The 26,510-nt window shown below is 45.2% G+C and overlaps 1 protein-coding gene across 1 annotated transcript in view; it reads left to right on the plus strand.

Moving 5' to 3' along the window:
• The window catches only part of GNAI3 (G protein subunit alpha i3), a 46,643-nt gene that overhangs the window by 6,314 nt on the left and 13,819 nt on the right, over window positions 1-26,510 (plus strand). The window contains exons 2-4 of the mRNA XM_037884869.2: window positions 23,637-23,679; window positions 23,797-23,938; window positions 26,095-26,252. Of these exons, the coding sequence (XP_037740797.1) occupies window positions 23,637-23,679; window positions 23,797-23,938; window positions 26,095-26,252 (343 nt within the window). The remainder of the gene's footprint in view (window positions 1-23,636; window positions 23,680-23,796; window positions 23,939-26,094; window positions 26,253-26,510) is intronic.

The raw sequence follows: 26,510 nt of genomic DNA on the forward strand, positions 1-26,510 counted from the left end.
CTTTGCTATGTCCCATTTCATAAGTAGTACAATGGGGACATTCCTGTTACATCCAACTTCCTCAATTTTTAATGTCATAACTTTCTGCTGTTTCCAGTATTGAAATTAGCAGTTGTTTGCATCTGATTTCTAATCTTATTTCAGTGGTTAAACTGGTCACAACCCCCAGATTGGCTCATGAAAGGCAATCCGGGTGGGGAAGGTCACAAGCACGGAACGCTTCATTAGTCTGTGGCCATTACACTGGGCTGCTGTAAGAGTGCTCATGTAGCCATGTTATGCCGATGGGAGAGTGCTCTCCTGTTGATATAATAGCTGCCACTGCTCATTGAGCTGGTTTTATGTCCACAGGAGAGCTTTTCCTGCCAACATAGCGCTGTGCACACGAGCACTTATGCCAGCAAAAACATATGTCGCTCAGGGATATGGTTTTTTCACACCCCTGAGTGACAAAAATTTTGCCAACATGAGCACTAGCGTAGACATGGCCTAAAGCAAAGAAAATCTCCCTCCTTTTCACACCATGCCCTGGTACCTTTTTAAGATCCGGTCTTCTGTCTGCTCTTATAACAGACACAAATTATATAGGCTTAGCAATGCATTGATGATTTTGATACTATTTATTATAAAAATAGAGTAAAAAAGTAAGGGGCTTGTGAATTTTTTTTACTTCAAATGAGGGGTTGCCAACCTGAAAGATTGAGAATAACTGCTTTATTTGATAGGTTTCAGAGTAACAGCCTTTCTTTTTGCTTCATTTGATCTGGCTGTCAGAGTATGAGTGTATGTGACTACTACGTATGGCATGTTTAGGTTACTTCAAGAATGAATATTTTTAACTTAGTTCTTATGTCATTCAATAGAAAAAAGCCTTTGTAAAAGGACATTAAGAGGAAGACTTTAGTCATATGATTGGGTAGATGTTTGAAGTACTTCCAACTAAAAGAATGACTAGGGAATGCTACAACATTTTAGTCCCTTTCATTCTCCTGCACTTTTAAGTATGACAGCAGGGCTTGATGTAAACCTGTGTAGGTGAGAAAGAGGCAGCTAAAGCAGTTTACCTGGGAGATGTTTGTTTGCTCTTTTGTCAAACAATATGTTTAGTGCTTTTCATGACTATTATCAATAGGTGTCTTGTGCTCCATGTTGGTAACATGGGTTTAATTAGCTTTAAATGCTCCCAAGGCTGCAGTGTGAAGTGCTGCAAAAACAACTACAAAACAAAAAGGCAAGGATGATGGTGGTACTATGCATAGTTCAAGATACGTAGAAGTGGTCTCTAATGCTTTAGTTGTATTAAAAAAATCTTTCTCTGGAGAGGAAATGAGACCCTGCTGAGATTTTGCGAGCTTATGGATTTGCTCTGTTATCGACCAGGGACGTAACTGTGCTCGTGCAAGCCCCTAGTATAGATGGGTACAGCTAGTATTTGAACTGGTGGAGCTTGTGCCAGTTGGCCACTGATGGCTGGAATTAGAGCAAACTCTGTGGATCAGGCCCTGAAATCCCACGCACTTGAGTAATAAGGCTTTGAGCAATCTGTCAGGTTTGTGAAGGCCATTCTTTACATTTGGGATTAATTTTGTGTGCTGAAGATGTGCTCCATTGTCAATATTCATGTGGAAACTAACAATTCTGCTATAAATCAAGTTTTATCTATTTTCTACTACTATCTGTTGGATTCAATCTTCTTGCTGCCCATACCTAATCATTATGGTGTGTTGCTAGTGATGGTTAGTAACAAGTTCATACTGCTTCAGTGATGAATGCTGCAATTTGAATATTATTGCACATAGTTTTTGAATGCAGAGAGCCTTCCAGCATAATCAAATATCCTGTTTTTGCTGATATGCTCATAGGCTATAAAGGGAATAAGCAACTTTACTATGTTGCAGAACTTCAGAGTATAATAAGATCCTCTGAGAATCATGGAAGACTGTCTGCATCGGAGATCCTGTCTAACTGTAAAGCTGAACTGGTTACAACACAGTTGTTCCTTAACCCCATTACAACATGGCCAACAAGTTGTAATGGAGCTAAGACCTTACTTATTCCCGTAACCATGTTGAAACCTCTAGGCTACAACTTTTAGTGCTTTTATAGCTGAATCTGGAGATGGACAGTTCTGATCCAGTTCCGAGAACTGGTTAAAGCAGTTCCACAGAAGACTGTTAGATTTGAATTAGGGATAATACATCTTGTTTAGACACCCCCCCACCCCAAAATAATTAGTTTCCTCTTCTGCAGTTTATCTAAAAATCTATTTATAATGTTAATTCCATATACCAATATTTCTTTGCCTGACCTTTAGTTAGAGAGTAGGTTCTCTAGTCCACCCTTGTATTTTCTAATTGCTAAATCAAGTTTCCTAATCTGTAATGTCCTGATATGTCTGTCGCCTTTTTTGAAAGGCTTCTGTGGATTTTACTTAAACATTATGAAAGGTCACAAGTTGTAATATTTTTCACCACGTATAAAGTGTAAACTTTATCTATATCGTTGAATTCAGCATTTTTCTTCTTCTCATTGACCATCCTGCCTTAAAATGACCTCATTTGTGAAATAGTATTATATGGAACTCTTAAATAAGTTTCTAGCCTGTTTTTATGCTGGCCTGGACAGATTTGCTCTTGTTCTATTTAGTTTATTTGGGTTTTTTTGATTGGCAGGCATGACCATTGCGCTCAAATATAATACACAATAACTATGCCAAGTACTTCCCAGTTTTCCTACAGGGCACCCTCTCAAGTATAATTTCAAAAGCCTTGAGGCAGTTGTTACACATTCAGTCCCTTAAGTAAAAAGTAGGTTAATACAACAGTGCCATGAACATTTTAAATGCCCCAAAGTAACAGTATTTTGAATGTTAACTTTAATGTCTTCGATACATGTACAGTGTAATGGTTCCATAACCTGGTTTGTGCAATTAAAATTAAGATGGATTGGATGACCTAATACTATATTGCTATATCTAACTTCTGTGCCTAATATTCACTCTAATTACTTTGCTGCTGTGAATTTTCAATCAGTGTTATATGAACTTAAATTATTGTATTTAATTTCCTATCTTTGAAAAATCTGTTTCCTGCAGAAATAAATGCACATGATTATCTGCTTTAATAGTTAGTAATAGGGGAGATGCACAAACTGTTTGCATTGGGCCATCTTTTAACCTAACACTTTTACAGAAGAGGAGTTGGTGTCTTGTTATGCCACATGAGGTGGATGTAATATTTTTGCCTTTGGCTTCTGACTTAAGATGCTATCTGACTTAGAGATATGTTGGTGTGATGAATGCATCCTGTTATATTGTGATTAACTTCCTTCCTTCATAACAACCTCAGCTTTTAATGGAGCAGCATGGGTGTTGGCCACTGTGTCAAACTATCTGATTAGCCCTTTTTCTAAGGGTGTGTCTACACTACGAAATTAGGTCGAATTTATAGAAGTCGGTTTTTAGATATCGTTTTTATATAGTCTATTGTGTCCCCCCACACAATCCTCTGAGTGCGTTAAGTGCATTAACTCGGCGGAGTGCTTCCACAGTACTGAGGCTAGCGTCGACTTCCGGAGTGTTGCACTGTGGGTAGCTGTCCCACAGTTCCTGCAGTCTCCGCTGCCCATTGGAATTCTGGGTTGAGATCCCAATGCCTGATGGGGCAAAAAACTTTGTTGTGGGTGGTTCTGGGTACATGTCGTCAGGCCCTCCATCACTCAGTGAAAGCAACGGCAGACAATCGTTTCGCACCTTTTTTTCCTGACTTATCTGTGCAGATGCCATACCACAGCAACCATGGAGCCCGCTCAGCTCACTATCACCGTATGTCTCCTGGGTGCTGGCAGACGCGGTATTGCATTGCTACATAGCAGCAGCAACCCATTGCCTTGTGGCAGCAGACGGTGCAATAGGCCTGAAAACCATCGTCATCGTGTCTGAGGTGCTCCTGGCCGCCTTGGTAAGGTCAGTCAGGAGTGCCTGGGCAGACATGGGCGCAGGGACTAAATTAGGAGTGATTCGACCAGGTCATTCTCTTTAGTCCTATTGCACCATCTTCTGCCGGGCAAGCAGGAGATGAGGATGGCTAGCAGTCCTACTGCACCGTCTGCTGCCAGCCAAAGATCTAAAAGATAGACGGAGTGGATCAAAATAAGAAATAGACCAGATTTGTTTTGTATTCATTTGCTCCCACCTCCCTCCCTCCATGAAATCAACGGCTGACAATCGTTTTGGTGAGGTCTGTCGGGGCACCTTGAAAACTTTAATGGAGATTCAGTCCTGCCTGAAATACCAGAGGGAGGGATAGCTTAGTGGGTTGAGCATTGGCCTGCTAAACCCAGGGTTTTGAGTTCAATCCTTGAGGGGGCCATTCTGTGTGACAGTTTTTGTTTCTCCTTGATGTAAAGCCACCGCCTTTGTTTATTTTAATTCCCTGTAAGCCATGTCGTCAGTTGCCCCTCCCTCCGTCAGAGCAACGGCAGAAAATTGTTCCGCGCCTTTTTTCTGTGCAGATGCCATACCACGGCAACGATTGATCTGAGCGTGCTCCCTTTGGCAATTAGGAGCACATTAAACACCATGCGCATTATCCAGCAGTATATGCTGTACCAGAACCTGGCAAAGCGAAACTGGGCGAGTAGGTGACGTCAGCGTGGTGACGAGAGTGATGAGGACATGGACACAGACTTCTCTCAAAGCACGGGCCCAGGCAGTGTGGGCATCATGGTGCTAATGGGGCAGGTTCATGCGGTGGAACGCTGATTCTGTGCCCGGGAAACAAGCACAGACTGGTGGGACCGCATAGTGTTGCAGGTTTGGGACAATTCCTGGTGGCTGCGAAACTTTCACATGTGTAAGGGCACTTTCATGGATCTTTGTGACTTGTTTTCTCCTGCCCTGAGGTGCAAGAATACCAAGATGAGAGCAGCCTTCACAGTTGAGAAGCGAGTGGGGATAGCCCTGTGGAAGCTTGCAACGCCAGACAGCTACCGGTCAGTCAGGAATCAATTTGGAGTGGGCAAATCTACTGTGGTGGCTGCTGTGATGCAAGTAGCCAATGCAATCAAAGATCTGCTGATTTCAAGAGTGGTGACTCAGGGAAATGTGCAGCTCATAGTGGATGGCTTTGCTGCAATGGGATTCCCTAACTGTGGTGGGGCATAGACGGAACCCATATCCCTATCTTGGCACCGGAGCACCAAATTGGCGAGTACATAAATCGCAAGGGGTACTTTTCGATAGTGCTGCAAGCACTGGTGGATCACAAGGGACGTTTCACCAACATCAACGTGGGGTGACCAGGAAAGGTACATGACGCTCGCATCTTTAGGAACTCGGGGCTCTTCGAGCAGTTGCAAGAAGGAACTTACTTCCCAGACCAGAAAATAACCGTTGGGGATGTTGAAATGCCTATAGTTCTCCTTGGGGACCCAGCCTACACCTTAATTCCATGGCTCATGAAGCCGTACACTGGCAGCCTGGAAAGTAGTCAGGAGCAGTTCAACTACAGGCTGAGCAAGTGCAGAATGGTGGTAGAATGTGCATTTGGACATTTAAAAGTGCGCTGGCGCAGTTTACTGACTCAGTTAGACCTCAGCGAAACCAATATTCCCATCCGATGAAGTGAGCTGTAGCTCACGAAAGCTCATGCTCAAATAAATTGGTTAGTCTCTAAGGTGCCACAAGTACTCCTTTTCTTTTTGCGAATATTCCCATTGTTATTACTGCTTGCTGTGCGCTCCACAATATCTGTGAGTGTAAGGGGGAGACGTTTATGGTGGGGTGGGAGGTTGAGGCAAATCGCCTGGCCGCTGGTTACGCGCAGCCAGACGCCAGGGTGGTTAGAAGAGCACAGGAGGGCGCGGGGTGCATCAGAGAAGCTTTGAAAACCAGTTTCATGACTGGCCAGGCTACAGTGTGAAAGTTCTGTTTTTCTCCTTGATGAAACCCCCCCGCCCCTTGGTTCACTCTTCTTCCCTGTAAGCTAACCATCCTCCCCTCCTCCCTTCGATTACCGCTTGCAGAGGCAATAAAGTCATCGTTGCTTCACATTCATGCATTCTTTATTAATTCATCACACAAATAGGGGGATAACTGCCAAGGTAGCCTGGGAGGGGTGGTGGAGGAGAGAAGCACTAGGAGGGGTGGTGGAGGAGGGAAGGACAAGGCCACACAGCACTTCAAAAGTTTAAAACTTATTGAATGCCAGCCTTCTGTTGCTTGGGCAATCCTCTGGGGTGGAGTGGCTGGGTGGCCGGAGGGGGCCCCCCCCCACTGCGTTCTTGGGCGTCTGGGTGAGGAGGCTATGGAACTTGGGGAGGAGGGTGGTTGGTTACACAGGGGCCGTAGCGGCAGTCCGTGCTCCTGCTGCCTTTCCTGCAACGCAACCATATGCTGGAGCATATTGATCCTCCAGAAGCCTCAGCACTGAATCCTGCCTCCTCTCATCATGCTGCTGCCACCTTTCAGCTTCAGCCCTCTCTTCAGCCCACTACTTACTCTCTTCAGCCCGCCACCTCTCCTCCCAGTCATTTTGTGCTTTCCTGCACTCTGACATTGTCTGCCTCCACGCATTCGTCTGTGCTCTGTCAGTGGGGGAGGACTGCATGAGCTCAGAGAACATTTCATCGCGAGTGCGTTTTTTTTCGCCTTCTAATCTTCACTAGCCTCTGGGAAGGAGAGGATCCTGTGGTCCTTGAAACACATGCAATTGGTGGAGGGGGAAAAAAAGGGACAGTGGTATTTTAAGACACATTTTATAGAACAATGGGTACACTCTTTCACGGTAAACCTTGCTGTTAACATACATAGCACGTGTGCTTTCATTCCAAGGTCGCATTTTACCTCCCCCCACCGCGTGGCTAGCTCCTCTCCCCTCCCCATGGCTAACAGCGGGGAACATTTCTTTTCAGCCACAGGCAAACAGCCCAGCAGGAACTGGCACCTCTGAATGTCCCCTTAAGAAAAGCATCCTATTTCAACCAGGTGAGCATGAATATCACTCTCCTGAGGATAACAGACAGATAAAGAACGGATGTTGTTTGAATGCCAGCAAACATACACTGCAATGCTTTGTTCTACAATGATTCCCGAGTACGTGCTACTGGCCTGGTGTGGTAAAGTATCCTACCATGGTGGACGGAATAAGGCTGCCCTCCCCAGAAACCTTTTGCAAAGACTTTGGGAGTACATCCAGGAGAGCCGCGAATGCCAGGGCAAATTAATCATTAAATATGCTTGCTTTTAAACCATGTATATTATTTTAAAAGGGTACACTCACCAGAGGTCCCTTCTCTGCCTGGCGGGTCCAGGAGGCAGCCTTGGATGGGTTCGGGGGGTACTGGCTCCAGGTCCAGGGTGAGAAACAGTTCCTGGCTGTCAGGAAAATCAGTTTCTCCACTTGCTTGCTGTGAGCTATCTACAACCTCGTCATCATCATCTTCCTTGTCCCCAAAACCTGCTTCTGTGTTGCCTCCATCTCCATTGAAGGAGTCAGACAACATAGCTGGGGTAGTGGTGGCTGAACCCCCTAGAATGGCATGCAGCTCATCATAGAAGTGGCATGTTTGGGGCTCTGACCTGGAGCGACCGTTTGCCTCTCTGGTTTTCTGGTAGGCTTGCCTCCGCTCCTTAAGTTTCACGCGGCACTGCTTCGGGTCCCTGTTATGGCCTCTGTCCTTCATGCACTGGGAGATTTTGACAAATGTTTTGGCATTTCGAAAACTGGAACGGAGTTCTGATAGCATGGATTCCTCTCCCCATACAGCGATCAGATCCCGTAACTCCCGTTAGCTCCATGCTGGAGCTCTTTTGCGATTCTGGGACTCCGTCATGGTGGTCACCTCTACTGATGAGCTCTGCACTCCCCTGCAGCTTGCCACGCTGGCCAAACAGGAAATGAAATTCAAAAGTTCGCAGGCCTTTTCCTGTCTACCTGGCCAGTGCATCTGAGTTGAGAGTGCTGTCCAGAGTGGTCACAATGGAGCACTCTGGGATAGCTCCTGGAGGCCAATACCATCTAATTGCATCCATAGTACCCCAAATTCGACCCGGCAAGGCCGATTTCAGCGCTAATCCCCTTTTCAGGGGTGGAGTAAGGAAATCTATTTTAAGAGCCCTTTAAGTCGGGGAAAAAAGGGCTTCGTTGTGTGGATGGGTGCAGGGTTAAATCGATTTAATGCTGCTAAATTCGACCTCCACTCCTATTGTAGACCAGGGCTAATTGACAGTAGGTCTGGCTATCTGACCTGCTTTGCTCTCCTCCTGATGGCCTCACTTCCTCTTCCCTTGACCTTGTCTGCTTTAGCAGCAGTCCTTAAGTAGCACATGGTTTCTAGTTCTGTCATGGAAGAGTTTATAGCAAGTCACACTGATTCTAAACGCTGTCATTGATTTAGAGAAAAGAATGCTGCTTCTAAACCTTCAAGTATTTTGGGGGCTTAAACAGGAAAGTAATGTACTAGAAAGAGTAAGCCTTTGTGTGTGAAGGGAAGTATTCAAGTTCACTTGCTAGGGAGAAACATCGAATAAGGGATGAGAAAGGGAGATAACATCCCTTTGGGTCTGATGACTTGACTTATCACTCCCACTCCACAGTCATAACTTTTCTTCAGATACTGTAGAAAGACACATTACTCTTCAGAGTTATTGGAAATCTTGTTACAGAAATATAAGGCTGACTTTGGTCTCCCTTAGCATACCAGAAGAAAGATTGTGCATTTCAGATCATGCGTGTGGCCTGTGATCAAAGCAGGGGAATTTGACAAAATTTGAGGCAAATAAAATAAGCTGTTTCTCACCTATGGACCTTAGAGGAAAAATGGTGCCATGAACTTTTTAAAAAGTCTAGCACTTGACCTCTTAACTCCAATACAACTAGGCCTTGACATTTCAGATTTATTTAGGAGCCCTTGATGAAATGGAATGCATAGGATTATTCATGCAAAAGTTTATTCATGGTGGAAATAGGAACCTATGAACATTTTGTCAACTTTCAGTGAACTTCACCAAATTTTCCAAAGGTTGCAGCGTCTGTCCCTTTCTGGAATGGTCTGGCGCACTTTGCAAAGTTTGGCCACAGGAGTCCTGCAGAGATTATAAACCCAATATGGACTGTTGCTGCGGTAGAAACTGTGCTCGGACTCCTATAGAATTTAGAGACCTCCTAAGATCCCTTGCTTGGCCGTCATGGTGCCCGCCTTCCCCCCCCCCGGTATTCCAGGTGTCTTTGCAGTTTCTAGGAGGAAGTGGTCTCAACAAGGACCAGATTTCTCTGTAGAAATTTTCCAACCCTGTACAGCTTTTCCCACTCCCTTTCGCAGCCCAGGTTAATGCAGTCTTGAGTTGGTTCCCAAACAAGGACTTTAGACTAATGATTGGTCACTGCTTCCAAAACAATAATGATGTTTACTGGGTAAAAAGTGCCAGTATCTAAAAGGCATATTTAATTTCTGGTCCAGGACAATGGGGTGGCTTCAAATTTTTTTTTTACTATTGCATTCCTTTAATTTTCTGTACCCAGAATATTGAAACACCCAATGATCTAATTGCTATCCAAAGCTGTTTCTTGGCAGTTTACTGATTGGCTGTCGCTTCCCAGTTAACTGATCAATTTGACTTCTTGTGAGGTTTGGATTTTTCTTTGTTTCAGGAAGGCATCTGGCTTCCTTTAAGGAAGTGAATGGTTGATAATGTCCCCTTTGCATAAATGCACTCACTGACATTACTAATGTGGAGCTCATCACAAAGCTGCAGTGTACAGTGCTCCCCACTGAAGCCAATGGGAGTTCTGTGCCTGGGCTTTTGTTTAGCCTCTATAGGTATATCTACCCTGCTATTAGATACCTGCACCTGGTCCGTGCCTGCTGGCTCAAGCTGTGGGCCTGTTTAATTGCAGTGTAGCTGTTCAGGCTTGGGCTGAAGCCAGTGGTCTGGGACCCTCCTACTTCACAGGGTCCAAGAACCTGGACATCTACACCGCAATTAAACGGTCTCTTAGCCTGAGCTCCATGAGCCTGCCTGAGTCAGCTGGCATGGGACAGCCATGGGTTTTTAATTGCAGTATAGACATACCCTGTGGGATCTTAAATAAATTACAGAATAATGGTGAAAGAAACCCTACAATACAAATTCTAATAGTTGACCATGTATGAAATATCCCTTTAAAGACCTTGGTGCAGGCTCTTGGGTTTTTTGTGGATAGGGGTGGAGTGGATTTCTGCCTGTGGGAGCACCTGGGATTTTGGCCTGGTTTCCACAGGGAGCTAAAGCAATTCTCACGGGCTTCCCGATTACCTGATAACCTAGCAGTGAGGACACTGGTTCTAAACAAGCTACCCTTTGGTGTGAACCTATTGCTATGGTGGCTTTTTTCACATTGCTTGGTAATTTGAGTTCTGTCTCATTTTCAGTCATCTCTTCTTTGCACTTTTGCATGTATGCAAACAGAGCCCTGTGGTTCATTGTCCTCATACTGCTAATTTTGAAGAAGGGAATTGAGACTTCTGTTCTCCACGTAATTATAATGTCCCTGCTCTGAAATTGGTTAACCAGAGTCAGCTTAGATTTCTCATGCTGAAATGTGATCTTGTGGGTAGCTGTTCTAATCAAAGCAAAAGGAACAGCCTCACTTACATTTTTGCTCGTGAAAATGTCTAAATAATGCTTCTGAATTCCAATTATTTTTGAGCCCAGTAAAATACAGACTCATTTCCTGAGCTATAAGCTTTTAAAAGCTTTATAATTTTTACCTCTGTTCGGGATCTGTCTCTGATCCCTAAGTAAGAGGATACATGCAGGACCCACAAGAACATCAGATGTAATGTTATCAAATCATACTAGCCTACTCGGAAAACTGATATTTGGCAAGAGAAATCACAGTGGAAAAGTTTTTTCTGTTGTATTTAAATTCCTACTTAGTAATCTAGAGGTGGTTGTCTTGAACTTTAGGGTTAAGTTTTCAAATCATGTTTAAACAGAATATACATCATAATAACTGAAGCTGGCTGAAAGCAGTAAATAAAGGATAGTGATTAAACATCAAATTATTGAGTTGGTTGGGACAGTCTTGGTACAGAATTGGGTCCGCTTGTAAGTGATCTGGAAAAAGAAGGAAAATTGAAATGTGAGAAGGAGGAGAGGACCAGGTGGCCTAAAATGTTTTCTCTAACTACTTTTTCTATTTAAATTTCTACCTTTTTAGAAGGAATCAGATAATGAGATGCTCTCTCATCTGATAGTTTGAGGACCACTTCTCTCCCCCCCCGCCCCCTTTGAGATACAGTGCGGGCTGACTTGCGATGAGAGGGGAAGATTTAAACAAAAGGAAATATACATTTTTTTAAAATTAGAATATCCTTATAGCCTATCTTGGCCCTATAGTGAAGTTATTGATACCTGTTATTTCACTGACAGTGTCATAAAATTATGCTATCACACATTCAGCATTGACTGTGCTGCAGAAATAGATTAGCTTTAAGATAATTTGAGGAAACTTCAATAGCAAACACAGCAATGGGAAATGTCATTTGAGAATGCACCTGAAAGTAGTCTGCATGAGAATTCCTGCCGCCAGAGCTTTTTGTGGTGGGGATAGTCTGTTTGTTTACAAAACTGTATACAATGCTGCTCAAAATACATTAAAGCTATTCTTCAAATATCCCCTCTGTTTGTAAGGGGAATTTAGAGGATCACTGTCAAAATAAAATGAATTTGTGTGTCCCCCTGCGCCCAGTGTGGAAATTCAGAAAGGGAATATACAGAATATTGGAACCATAAATTCTTAGGCCTAACCTTAAATATTTTTCTTTATTGAAAGCATGAGAAGCAGTGGAAGAAGAGCACAGCAAAGTTCTCAGAGTGATAGACATTCCTGATGTCATCTCTGTTGAAATGCACACAGCTCAGAAATGATGGGCAGCCATTTTGGCAAGTGAAATACAGAGGGAAGAGAACAAGAGAGCTAGCTTACTAAATGGAAGATATTTTTGTAAGGAAAAATCACATTGATTCTTAAAATAGCATTACTAAAGTCATCTGGGAAAGCTGAAGTTTTTGAGTGTTTCATTAGCCTCATTGCTTTTCTGTCTTGCAGTATCTTCTTTTGTGGCAGATATCTGCTCATAGTCTTGGAGAACAGAAACTAGCTTTGAGACCTGGTGTAAAGTCCTCTTTCTGTTTCTATTGTTTGCCTTAGCAGCAGGATCCAGATAGATATCCTATACTGTCTGAGACTGAACCGGAAGTACCTCCGTATTTGATGTGTAAGTGGTGAATGAGGCTGAGTTACATGAAATACTGTTTAAAATATTGAACTGCGTTTCATTACTTCTAGCCTTGGGTTGGGTCAAAGACAGAACAGCTGAAAACTCATTGCTGGCACTTTGCCTCAACAGCACAGAGCTGCTCTTGATGAAATACATCTAAGGGTATGTCTACATGATGAAATTAGGTCTATTTTATAGAAGTCGATTTTTAGAAATTGATTTTATACAGTCGGTTGTGTGTGTCCCCATTAAGCGCATTAAGTCCTCAATACCTTGGCTAGCATTGACTTACAGAGCGGTGCACTGTTCCCGCAGTCTCCACTGCCTATTGGATTTCTGGGTTAAGCTCCCAATGCCTGATGGGGCAAAAATATTGTCGCGGGTGCTTTTGGGTACATGTCATCAGTCGCCTCTCCCTCCCTCCGTGAAAGCAATGGCAGACAATCGTTTTGTGCCTTTTTTCTGGGTTACCCATGCAGACACCATACCACGGCAAGCATGGAGCCCGCTCTGCTCACCACTGCTGTTGTGAGCATTGTAAACACCTCGCGCATTATCCTGGAGTATGTGCAGAACCGGGCTAAGAGACGCCAGCACAAGGACGATTGTGATGAGGACATGGACACAGACATTCCTGAAAGCACAGGCTGTGGCAATTAGGACATCATGGTGGCAGTGGGGCTGGTTGATACAGTGGAACACCGATTCTGGGCCTGGCAAACAAGCCCAGACCTGTGGGACTGCATAGTGTTGCAGGTATGGGATGATTCACAGTGGCTGCGAAACTTTCGCATGCGTAAGGCCACTTTCCTTGAACTTTGTGAGTTGCTTTCTCCCGCCCTGAAGTGCAGGAATACCAAGATGAGAGCTGCCCTGACAGTTGAGAAGCGAGTGGGGATAGCCCTGTGGAAGCTTGCGACGCTTGACTGCTACCAGTCAGTCGGGAATCAATTTGGAGTGGGGAAGTCTACTGTGGGGACTGCTGTGATCCAAATAGCCAATGCAATCACTGATGATCTGCTATCAAGGGTAATGACTCTGGGAAATGTGCAGGCCATACTGGATGGCTTTGCTGCAATGGGGTTCCCTAACTGTGGTGGGGTGGTAGACGGAACGCATATCCCTATCTTGGCACCGGACCACCTTGCCAATCAGTATGTAAACTGCAAGGGGTACCTCTCAATGGTCGTTTCACCGACATCAACATGGGTATTGGCTCCAGGGTGGTGAAAAGGTCCTGGCTGCTGGGGAGAATGGATTCACCGCTTGCCTGCTGCACAGTCGTCTCCTCCTCTTCCTCATCCACAAAATCCTCCTCCCTGTTGTGTGAGACTCACCCCTTGCAAGTGTCCACGGACAGTGGTGGGGTAGTGGTAGGGTCGCCTCCTAGAATGCTATGCAGCTGATCATAGAAGCAGCTTGTATGGGGCTCATACCCGGAGCGACCGTTTGCCTCCTTTGTCTTTTGATAGGCTTGCCTGAGCTCCTTAACTTTCATGCAGCACTGCTGTGTGTCCCTGTTATAGCCTGTCTCCACCATGCCCTGTGTGATTTTGGCATATATATTAGCATTTCTTCTTTTTGATTGGAGTTCGGCCTGCACAGTTCTCCCCATACAGCGATCAGATCCATTGTCTCCCTTTTGGTCCATGCTGGAGCTCGTTTGCGATTCTGGGGGGACTACATGGTCACCTGTGTTGCTGAGCTCGCCACACTGACCAACAGGAAATGAGATTCAAAATTTCCCAGGGCTTTTCCGGTGTACCTGGCTAGTGCATTAAAGTTCAAAGCGCTGTCCAGAGCGGTCTCATTGGAGCACTCTGGGATAGCTCCCAGAGGCCAGTACTTTCTATTTGCATCTGCACTATCCTAAATTCGACCCAGCAAGATTGATTTTTAGCGTCACTCCCCTCGCCGGGGAGGAGTACAAAAAGTCTATTTTAAGAGCCTTTTACCTTGTCAGAACAGCATTGGTTGTGTAGATGTATTCATTTTAAATCAGCCTAACACGGCTAAATTCGACCTAACCCTGTGTTGTAGACCAGGGCTAAGTCAGCATTCCCCCCCCGCTCCCCTCGACTAATGACTAATTGATTCTGAGTGCACTACCCATGCTGCCTTGGAATTAATTATGGATTAAGGCTGTGGTTTTGTATTAGAGGTGCCTAGAGGCTCTGTTGTGCAAGGCACTCTGTAAGTGCAAAGCAATAGATGGGCCCCAGGAGTTTATAATCTAGATAAACTAGTCACCCGAAGAGTGGGAAAAGGAAGTGGTATGCCCATTTTTCAGGTGGGCAGCTGAGGCACAGAGATGAAGCAACTTGCCCATGGACACACGAGCTGTGTAGCAGAGCTGCAGATTGAACTAGATCTCTGGAAGCTCAGTGCCTTAACCTCGAGCCATTCTTTCTCTTGATAATTTTATACACCATTAATTGAAGCCTTAGGCACTGAATCAACCTACTGTCAAATACACTGAGGCATGGAGACGCTGGTCTGTACCTACTGTGTTCAGCCACCCAGGGTTTTCCAGCAATACTAGGACAACTTGTTCAGTCCAAAACAATCTAAACTACAATTGGGGAATATAAACTTGAGTATAAAGTTACCCTGGCAGATAATGAGAAACATAATTTTGTAGTGAATTGCTATTGTATTGCCTATGGTAGACTTTAATAAAGCGGTTGAATCCAGGGATAAATTTCAGTTTGTCCTGTTGCCAAGGGCACACATGGCAGAAAAAAATATATCTATTTATCATCTAGAAAGACTGCAGGTATCGTCCCATTCAATTTCTGGCATAGTTATTGTCTTGTTATCCTGCTTCCAGGGTGACAGCTGTTTTCCCTGTTCAAGTTTGCACAATATTTCCATAACTAATGAATAGCTGCTTGTATTTGGCTATTGCGTAAGTTTAGAAAATCAGATAGTTGTATGTTTGCTCTTTCCATTTCTCTCTAACTAATCACCATTTGTACCTTGAGACTTAACGTTCTCATGAAGTACTCTTAGTTCTCTTCCATGCTAGCCCAACGTTTTATCCTGGTTTAAACAACTGTTCGGAATGATAAAGGAACTGGAAAAAGTTCAGCAAAGTTGAAACACACCTGTAATATTAATACAAAGTAATTTTTATCTATTATACAGAAGTTGTTATAACAAAGTCAACTCTCTAATCTTCAGAAGTCCAAGCTGCACATATCCTGGTTTCTCTGGCAGCATGTGACATCAAGGACCATGAACAGACGGAATGTACAGAGTGACTTTCAAACCTTGTTCATGGTTCTCTCTGGGAGTTCAGGTTTCCTGACATCTTAAGGATGTAATAACTAAACTTGAATACAGCAGTTTCTCTATCAATGGCTGTCCTCCTTATCTCTATTTGAATCTAGCAAAAGATTTTTGGAACTTTATTCTGGAGGACATGCCTCCCAGAGGAGGCATTAGAAGCTTCTGCTATATCGATAGTGACAAGAACATATACCAAAGCCCAGATTTCACTTGACATAATTACCAAGATTCTAGAGACCAGATGCTCTGGCATACTCATGCTAGAAGTGAACAGGAGGTCGGGTCATATAATAATCAGTCTTAAAATACTTAGAATCCCATGAGCCACAAGTCCAAACCTAGGAATGCTTCTCTTCAGCCTTCTGTGCATAATCAAATTCTACAGTTTAGTGAGAGCTTCTTTTAGATGAGACCTTAAACTGATGTCCTCTTTGCTCTTAGTGAATATTAGAACCCTTGGCACTCTTTACTGAAGAGTAGCGTTTGCTCCAGAATGTTTGTCTAAAACATACCTGCCACTCCACTTCTGTGCCCTTTGCTCTGAGAGTTGGTTACCACCTCCACTTTCCAGGGGGCTGCCTTTCAGCAGGGTGCATATGTCACTTGTAAATAGGGTGACCAGACAGCAAGTGTGAAAAATCTGGTCGGTGCTCGGGGGTAATAGGCACCTATATAAAACAACCCCCCAAATATAAGGACTGTACCTATAAAACTGGGACATCTGGTCACCCTACTTGTAAAACACTGTGGGATGCTCCAGAATGAAAAGCAAAGTATCTAAGGGTATGTCTACACTATGAAATTAGGTTGTTTTTATAGAAGTCGATTTTTAGAAATCGATTTTATACAGTCGATTGTGTATGACCCCACTAAGCGCATTAAGTCACTGGAGTTCGTCCTCAATACCATGGCTAGGATCGACTTACAGAGCAGTGCACTGTGGGTAGCTATCTCACAGTTTCCGCAGTCCATTGGAATTCTGGGTTAAGCTTCCAATGCCTGATGGGGCAAAAACATTGTCACGGGTGGTTTTGGCTACATGTCGTCAGTCACCCCTCCCTCTGTGAAAGCCTTTTTTCCTGGGTTACCCATGCAGGCACCATACCATGGCAAGCATGGAGCCCGCTCTGCTCACCACTGCTGTTGTGAGCATCGTAAACATCTCGCGCATTATCCTGGAGTATGTGCAGAACCGGGCTTAAAGACGCCAGGATGAGGACATGGACACAGACGTTCCTGAAAGCACAGGCTGTGGCAATTAGGACATCATGGCGGCAGTGGGGCTGGTTGATACAGTGGAACACCGATTCTGGGACCGGCAAACAAGCCCAGACTGGTGGGACCGGATAGTGTTGCAGGTATGGGATGATTCACAGTGGCTGCGAAACTTTCGCATGCGTAAGGCCACTTTCCTTGAACTTTGTGAGTTGCCTTCTCCCGCCCTGAAGTGCAGGAATACCAAGATGAGAGCTGTCCTGACAGTTGATAGCCCTGTGAAAGCTTGCAACGTCCGACTGCTACCGGTCAGTCGGGAATCAGTTTGGAGTGGGGAAGTCTACTGTGGGGACTGCTGTGATCCAAATAGCCAATGTAATCACTGATGATCTGCTATCAAGGGTAGTGACTCTGGGAAATGTGCAGGTCATACTGGATGGCTTTGCTGCAGTGGGATTTCCTAATTGTGGTGGGGTGATAGACGGAACGCATATCCCTATCTTGGCACCGGACCACCTTGCCAACCAGTACGTAAACCGCAAGGGGTACTTCTCAGTGGTGCTGCAAGCACTGGTGGATCACAAGGGACATTTCACTGACATCAATGTGGGATGGCCGGGAAAGGTGCATGACACTCGCATCTTTAGGAACTCAGGGCTCTTCGAGCAGTTGCAAGAAAGGACTTACTTCCCAGACCAGAAAATTACTGTTGAGGATGTTGAAATGCCAATAGTTATCCTTGAGGACCCAGCCTACCCCTTGCTCCCATGGCTCATGAAGCCATACACAAGCAGCCTGGACAGTAGTAAGGAGCAGTTCAACTATAGGCTGAGCAAGTGCAGAATGGTGGTAGAATTTTCCTTTGGAGTTTTAAAAGCTCACTGGCGCTGTTTGCTGACTAGGTTAGACTTCAGCTCAACCAACATTCCCATTGTTGTTGCAGCTTCCTATGTGCTCCATAATATCTGTGAGAGTAAGGGGGAGACATTTATGGCGGGGTGGGAGGTTGAGGCAAATCGCCTGACAGCCGATTTTAAGCAGCCAGACACCAGGGCGATTAGAAGAGCACAGCTATGTGTGCTGCGCATCAGAGAGACTTTGAAAACCAGTTTCATGACTGGCCAGGCTACAGTGTGACAGTCGTGTGTTTCTCCTTGCTGCAAACCCACCCGCTTTGTTGATTTTAGTTCCCTGTAAGCCAACCACCCTTCCCCCTTCGATCACAGCTGGCAAAGGAAATAAAGTAACTATTGTTTTGAAACCATGCATTCATTCTTTCTTTCTTAATTTAAAAAAAAAAAAAAAGCGAGAACTGACAAGGTAGCCTGGGTGGGGTGGGTTGCAGGAGGAAGGAAAGACAAGGCCACATTGCTTATTGTAGCCACACTACAAATCAAAACTGTTTGAATGACAGCCTTCTGTTGCTTGGGCCATCCTCTGGAGTGGCTGGGTGCCCGGAGCCTCCCCCGTGTGTTCTTGGGCGTCTGTGTGAGGAGGATATGGAACTTGGGGAAGAGGGCAAGTGGTTATACAATGGATGCAGCTGGGGGTCTGTGCGCTTGTTGGCTTTCCTGCAACTCCAACAGACGCTTCATCATGTCAGTTTGCTCCCCCATTAGCCTCAGCATCGCCTCCTGTCTCCGCTCTTCGCGCTCGCTTAATGCTTTCCTGGTCTCTGCCACTGAATGCCTCCATGCATTCAGGTGTGCCCTCTCAGTGCAGGAGGACTGCATGAGCTCGGAAAACATGTCATCGCAAGTGCGGTTTTTTTCGCCTTCTAATCTGCGATAACCTCAGGGATGGAGATGATAGGGGGAGCATAGATAGATTTGCACCTGGGGGGAGATAAAAAGGGAGTGTAAAATTTAAGATGATACCTTTCTGAGAACAAAAGGGAGACTTTCACATTGAATCAAGTAATTCACAGCAGACAGCACATGTGCTTTAGGTACAAGGTCGCATTTTGCCTTTTATATTGAGCGTCTGCCTGTATGGTGACACGTAGAAAAACGGCTGGGCAACAGAATTCGGTTTCCAGGCAGCCATGGTAAGCTTTTTGGTATGCAGGGTTGGCTTCTTACGCCTTCATATCATGTGGGAATGGTTTCGAACTGCAGCACCATCCTTTCCCATAGCAAGCAATGCCGGTTGGGTTTCACATTTAAAAGGAGGGGCTGCGGTTTTTGAGTGGATGTGCAGCACACCCCTCCCCCACCCCACCGCGTGGCTATTCTCCGGGATGATCCCTTTTAGCCAAGCACAAACAACCCAGCATGAATGGGGTCCTTTTACTGTTCCCTTACAAAAATTCCCCTATTTCAACCAGGTGACCATGAATGATGTCACTCTCCTTAGGCTAAAACAGAAAGATAAAGACAGAATGTTGCTTGAATGCAACCAAAACCCAGGCCTATTTGCTGCCATACTTTGTGCTGCAGTGATTCCAGACTACTTGCTACTGGCTTGGCGTGGTAAAGTGTCCTACCGTAGAGGACGAAATAAAGCAGCCCTCCCCAGAAACCTTCTGCAAAGGCTTTCAGACTACCTCCAGGAGAGCTTCATGGAGATGTCCCTGGAGGATTCGCGCTCCATCCCCAGACATGTTAACAGACTTTTCCAGTAGCTGTACTGTCCGCGAATGCATCCCAATTCTTCCGGGCAAATGAAACATTAAACGCTATTGCTTTTAAACCCTGTACTGTAGTCACAAATGTGCATTCACCAGAGGTGCCTTCTCCGGCTTCAGGGTCAGGGATCCCACCTCGGGAGGGTATTGGCTCCAGGGTGATTCATAGATACTAAGGTCAGAAGGGACCATTATGATCATCTAGTCCGACCTCCTGCACGATGCAGGCCACAGAATCTCACCCACCCACTCCTGTGAAAAATCTCTCACCTATGTCTGAGCTATTGAAGTCCTCAAATTGTGGTTTAAAGACTTCAAGGAGCAGAGAATCCTCCAGCAAGTGACCCGTGCCCCATGCTACAGAGGAAGGTGAAAAACCTCCAGGGCCTCTTCCAATCTGCCCTGGAGGAAAATTCCTTCCCGACCCCAAATATGACGATCGGCTGAACCCTGAGCATATGGGCAAGATTCACCAGCCAGATTCCCAGGAAAGAATTTTCTGTAGTAACTCAGATCCCACCCCATCTAGCATCCCATCACAGGCCATTAGGCCTATTTACCATGAATATTTAAAGATCAATCAATTACCAAAATCATGTTATCCCATCATACCATCTCCTCCATAAACTTATCAAGTTTAATCTTAAAGCCAGATAGATCTTTTGCCCCCACTGCTTCCCTTGGAAGGCTATTCTAAAACTTCACTCCTCTGATGGTTAGAAACCTTCATCTAATTTCAAGTCTAAACGTCCCGATGGCCAGTTTATATCCATTTGTTCTTATGTCCACATTGGTACTGAGCTTAAATAATTCCTCTCCCTCTCCGGTATTTATCCCTCTGATATATTTATAGAGAGCAATCCTATCTCCCCTCAACCTTCTTTTAGTTAGGCTAAACAAGTCAAGCTCCTTGAGTCTCCCTTCATAAGACAAGTTTTCCATTCCTCAGATCATCCTAGTAGCCCTTCTCTGTACCTGTTCCAGTTTGAATTCATCCTTCTTAAACATGGGAGACCAGATGATGAAAAGGTCCTGGCTGCTGGGGAGAACGGATTCACCGCTTGCCTGCTGCGGATTCTCCTCCTCCTCTTCCTCCTCCCTGTTGCGTAAGACTCCCTCCTTTGCAAGTGTCCACGGACAGTGGTGGGGTAGTGGTAGGGTCCCCCCCCGCCCCAGAATGCCATGCAGCTGATCATAGAAGCAGCTTGTATGGGGCTCATACACAGAGCGACCGTTTGCCTCCTTTGTCTTTTGATAGGCTTGCCTGAGCTCCTTAACTTTCATGTGGCAGTGCTGTGTGTCCCTGTTATAGCCTGTCTCCACCATGCCCTGTACGATTTTGGCATATATATTAGCATTTCTTCTTTTTGATTGGAGTTCGGCCCGCACAGTTCTTCTCCCCCATACAGTGATCAGCTCCACTGTCTCCCTTTTGGTCCATGCTAGAGCTTGTTTGCGATTCTGGGGGGACTGCATGGTCACCTGTGCCGCTGAGCGTGCCACACTGACCAACAGGAAATGAGATTCAAAATTTCCCGGGGCTTTTCCAGTGTACCTGGCTAGTGCTTCGGAGTTCAAAGCGCTGTCCAGAGCGGTCTCATTGGAGCACTCTGGGATATTGGCCTCCAGGAGCCACCATCAAATTGCGTCTGCACTACCCCAAATTCGACCCAGGAAGGTCGATTTTAGCGCTACTCCCCTTGCCAGGGTGGAGTACAGAAGTCAATTTTAAGAGCCCTTTAGGTCGGCGGAACAGGGTTGGTTGTGTAGATGTAGTCATTTTAAAATCAACCTAATGCGGCTAAATTCGACCTAACCCCGTAGTGTAGACTAGGGCTAAAAGTGCTGCATTCTAGAGGCAAATAGTTAAGATGACTCTGGTCTGGGTCTGTGAACTTCTGGCAAGGTGGGGCTTCACCCCACTGTAATCAGCAAAATGATTCCATGTGAAGACAAATTCTTGAGGAGGGGTGTGCGCAAAATGGTACAGCTGGGAGGTCTGGTATCTAGCCAAGAAGATCGTCTTGATGCAAACTTTCACTTCTCATCTTTGGAACCTTCTGTCCTAAAAGTTTCCCAGACTGCTGCCCTAAAATGGGGAAAAGCCTTCCTTGCTTGAGACTGCTTTAGGCAAAACAAGATTATGATCTGACATGTAAGGAATTCTTTAGTTCAGTCCTATCCTATAATTACAACAAACATAGTGTTACTGCTATTTTAGGTTAGGTTTCCATAAACTGCTGCAGAATAGAATCTGGATGAGGGCTCCAGTAGACTCTTCCACTTCCAGGAAGACAGGCCGCTGGGGCAGAAGATGGGGATGCTGGAACTTGTCACTAGGCTGGGTTTCTATCACATCTTGTTTATAATCCATCATTTTGACGATTCAGAACTCGCAAACAAAGGGAACCTAGGTGTTGGTTTTAAGATTAGACAAAATGTAAATGCAGGTTAGCATGTTGGACTATTACTGTGGCTGTTTGCCATCTTCTTTCCCTTGGTGCAGTGGTCTTTTTCTGTTCTCTCCCACCTGCACTGCTAGGAATTATCCTCAAGACCAAGTGTACTGAAGTCAGAGTACAGTCGTCTTGTTTATATTGGCTTCTGAACCACAGAAGATCACGCTGCTGGAAACATATGGCCCAGACTGGCGTGCGAAATGAAAGAGAATACAAACATTTCAAACTTTGCTGTCTCATGTTCTGTATATAATGGGAAGGTGCAGATATATTTGCCATACTGCAAATCTTGAACTTCCTTGGGGTGCCATTTGCACATGGGAAACAGTATTGACTAATAGTTAGATGGCTAGAGCAGGAGCCTAGGAGTAAATTCTCTGCTGCCAATTCGGTGAGACACCTAGGTCATCACTTAACCTCTGTCCTAGGCTTTCTCGTCATTTAAAATAGTAAGATAGCGATCTACCTCGCTAGGTGGTTGTGCGGCTTACTATTTATAAAGTTGTCATGGAGTCCCTGGGCGCTGCTCTGGAACTGCTCCCTATGAAGCCAGTCAGGACTCTGGGGAAGTCTCTTTTCTGTGAGCAGACTGTCTGCAGGACACACAGCTCACACAGCTTCCACCTTCCTGGGTCTGACCTCGGAGCATTCAGCATCTTCTGCCCCTCTGTGCGGTTTCCCACAGTGAGTCCACCCAGGCAGGGTCCTGGGGAAGCCAGAGGGTCCTGCACCCCAACTTCACAGTCAGACGGGACTCTCAGCCAGCCAGTAAAACAGAGGTTTATTAGACGACAGGCACATGGTCTAACACAGAGCTTGTAGGTGCAGAGAACAGGGCCCCTCAGCTGGGTCCATTCTGGGAGACAGTGAGCCAGACAACCACGTCTGCACTTCACTCCTCGTCCTCAGCCAGCCCCAAACTGAAACTCTCCAGCCCCCACTCCTCTGGGCTTTCCCCTTTCCGGGGCCAGGAGGTCACCTGATCCCTTTGTTCTCCAATCCTTTAGCTCTCGCCTTGCAGGGGGGAGGGGCCCAGGCCATCAGTTGCCAGGAAACAGGGTGTTGGCCATTCTCTGTGTCCAGACCCCTGCACACACCTGCCCTCTAGGGCTCTGCAGTGATCAAACACCCTTATCCCACCACCTAGATACTTAAGAACTGCCTAGGGGAAACTGCGGCACCCCCACAATATTCAGAGGAAACATTAAGAGCAGTCCTGCTTCGTCACAAAAGTGTTTTGAGATCATTGGCTGAATGGTATCTTAGCAGTTAAAAGTGTTAATGCCTGTTACTTACACTACTCTGTATCCTTCAGATTCATGTGCGTAATGGGAACGTTGCCTTGGGAGATCATTAGTGTACTATTGCAGGAAGAGGTGATGGATCGGCCGGTGTACAAACTGAAGTACCTTCGGCCCCTTCCCCCCATTTTACAGTCCTATCTGCTTGGAAGATAGAATCAATGAGTAGTCAGAACTTTGGAAATTCAGAAGTATAATCTTCCTTGTTCTGTGATTAAATGATCACTTGGTTGTCAGCATTCATAAACTGAGAATACAAACTGAGCATTGTGTACTGGTGCCTGGTCTCTCTAGGGAGCCACTGTCAGAGGTGGGTCACTGTGGGGAATAGCTGATGTGGAGATCTTTAACTGATGAGTTTGCACAATTAAGTTCTTTACTTCAATCCCAGTCAACATCTAGATGTGGGGCTACATCTCACTTTGGCTCTTAGTTTTAACTTCAAATTAAAACTAACATGAGTTTATTTGTACTTTTCAGGTGCAGGAGAGTCTGGTAAAAGCACCATTGTGAAGCAGATGAAGTAAGTAGAAGCCCAGATATTTAAATTGGTATAAATTGCATTTCTGTATTAGACTGAATAAGAAATCGGCATTGTCCTCCTGGTTTAGCTTGTGATTTTGGCTTGTTTTTGTTCCAGGATCATCCATGAAGATGGCTATTCAGAGGAAGAATGCAAACAGTATAAAGTGGTTGTCTACAGCAATACTATTCAGTCCATCATTGCAATAATAAGAGCCATGGGGAGGCTAAAGATAGACTTTGGGGAAGTTGCCAGAGCAGTGAGTATTTCACTCGTTTCCTTTAGCTTGCTTCTGTAATGTAGATTATGTTAATGAAGATCTGAAGTTCAGTCCGTGGAACATGTGGTGGAAATATTTTTAAGCCACAAGATAGCAGTAGTGGAGTACATCTGAAAATCTGTAAAGTATTAGTAACACTCTGCCTGGAGTATCTTATTGTAGATACAGAAAGGAGCCCTTGACAGCTTTTGAACTTCTTTCTAATACAAAATACTTGGATGCAGATCAAGTTGCTACATTTTTAACAAGACTGTTACGGATTAATTTAAAATACTTGGTCTCCTGCGTCAGTGTTCAGTCATACTTCAGAAAGTTACGCCCCTTTACATTTTTAATCTAAATCAGATGCTAGTGAGTTTTTTCACAATTTAAAAATGATTAAGAGCATCACAAGGATAACTCTTTGACTTTCTCCTTTCCAAATCATATGGTTTCCTCCTCTGTGATATCATTAACATTTCCCCTCTCGGAGTCCCCCCCCATCTAGCAAACTTCCTGGCATTTCTTCATTCTTTCTTGATTTTTGTGGGTGGGGAAAGCAATAAGACCAAAGGAGGGAAATTCCCAGGAGACACTTGAAAAGGTGGCACAAATACAAAAGAGCAGGAAGTAAATAGTGTAATTGTGGGATTAAGCCCCCCAGGATGTCCCTGTCCACAAACACAAGCCTCTCTCCTGAGTCCAGTTGTGCTTTCAACCTGGGCTAGCTGGCATGGCTGGTAGTGAGGTTAGAGCCCTGGTTCTGCTTTCACTATAGCTGGTATTTTCACTATAGCTGCCCATTTTGCAGGGGTGATCCAGGCTAAAGCCACTCACGTGCTGATAGGAGAATTGTGCAAAGGCAGTAGAGGACTGTGTGCCCAGAAGGACAGGCAGTTCCTCCCACAACTTACTGAGAGCGAATGCTAGAGCAGCTCAGTGTACTGCAGCCATAGAGCCCTGGGATGTGCCCCCAGCTGTCCTAGCGAGAGGCAGAGGAGTGCAGCACCAGTGAAGGCTCAGTAACTCAGGTAGGGTTTTGCAGTGTGGTTGCATAAACTCAGGCCAGATACTGATCAGTTGGGCTAACTCTGCAGTGACATACCCTTAGAGGTGGCACCTGGGCATTACCCTACAGGCTACCTTGGTTGTTCATTATTTCCATGCCCTGCAGCAGCATTCTGAGGACTGATTTCAGGAGAAAGTAAGTATCAGGAGCAGACAGGCTCTTCAAGTTGGTGGACTTGCTGGGAGAGTAAAAGGGCCTTGCAACATTACCCCTTAAATAGAGCTGACACAAGTTGCATCATCACAGAAACCTCAGAGTAGATCAGCCTATTTCTCAGTTGCAAATCTGGCTGATAATTTCCCTATTGAAAAGCGAGAGCCTATATTAAATTTTCTGACAAGTGTTTCATGTAATCTAATGCAAACAAACACTGGAATCCTGAGTGGTCCTGATCCTTCCTCCCTGTGAAATGTTCCCATTAAGAAATTGGAATTCCCCTTTCTTTTGACAGTCCTTATGGGAGATGGCAGTTCTTCAAAGCTCTAAAACCTTTAATCACCCAGTATCTCCTTTTGGTGTGGATTTTTCCCTGCACCAAATAAACTGTAAATAAACTGTAAATTGTAGTTTTAGACAGGAAAAGCTTTAATTCCTTTAGTAGCTTGTTGTACAGAACAGGTATTCTTTTGAAAGCCAGCAGCACTTCTGAGGAGATGCGCCATGCACAAGATATAATGCTGAAGGTTCATATTGCCCCATGTACCTCATTAGAACAGCTAAACATTGCCTGTTAAGTTGGAACTATGATCCCCCTCTACAAAGAGAGGGTTTGTGGTACTATGGGTGTGCTGATGCCACAGGTGACCACCACCTCCCTCTGATTAATGCAACCTGCTTGCCTGAAACCAGATGCTCTTGAGCAGTTTGCTTCTTGCTCGGTCCGTGTGTTTCTGGATGAAGGAGGAATATTGATTTAACATAGTGGGTAGATAGACTGGGGAGAGGAATCTAGCTATGCCAGTCAGGAACCTATCACTGGTGCCACTGCAGGCATTTGTGGTTTAAGTGGTGGTTAAGGCTCATTTTAGCTTGTAGTGGTGTTAACTATGGAGTATGACTGAATCTTCCTTTCACCCTCTTCCTGCAGGACGATGCCCGTCAGTTGTTTGTGTTGGCTGGAAGTGCTGAGGAAGGAGTGATGACTCCTGAGCTAGCTGGAGTGATTAAACGATTATGGCGAGATGCCGGGGTCCAGGCCTGCTTCAGCAGATCAAGAGAGTATCAACTTAATGACTCTGCATCCTAGTAAGAGACCGTTACTGCCCCCAGTGTTTTGTGTAGCGAGCACGCCACTTACGACTGTGTTGTGGTCAGAGCAATGGGTATGTCAAGTGCCTAGGTGCTCCTTTAAAGGACAGTCAGAAAGCGTTTAATGGGAGTACAAGTCACGCTTCAGGAAGTGTTTACCTAAGCTGGGTAGATTGGCAAAATGGGATATCCTAAGACAGGAGGGGATTGGCTCTAAATACTTAGTCCTGCCTCAGGTCATCTAGTCCAGTCACC

This window comes from Chelonia mydas, chromosome 21 (genome assembly GCF_015237465.2).
Source record: "Chelonia mydas isolate rCheMyd1 chromosome 21, rCheMyd1.pri.v2, whole genome shotgun sequence".
Lineage (NCBI taxonomy): Eukaryota > Metazoa > Chordata > Testudines > Cheloniidae > Chelonia > Chelonia mydas.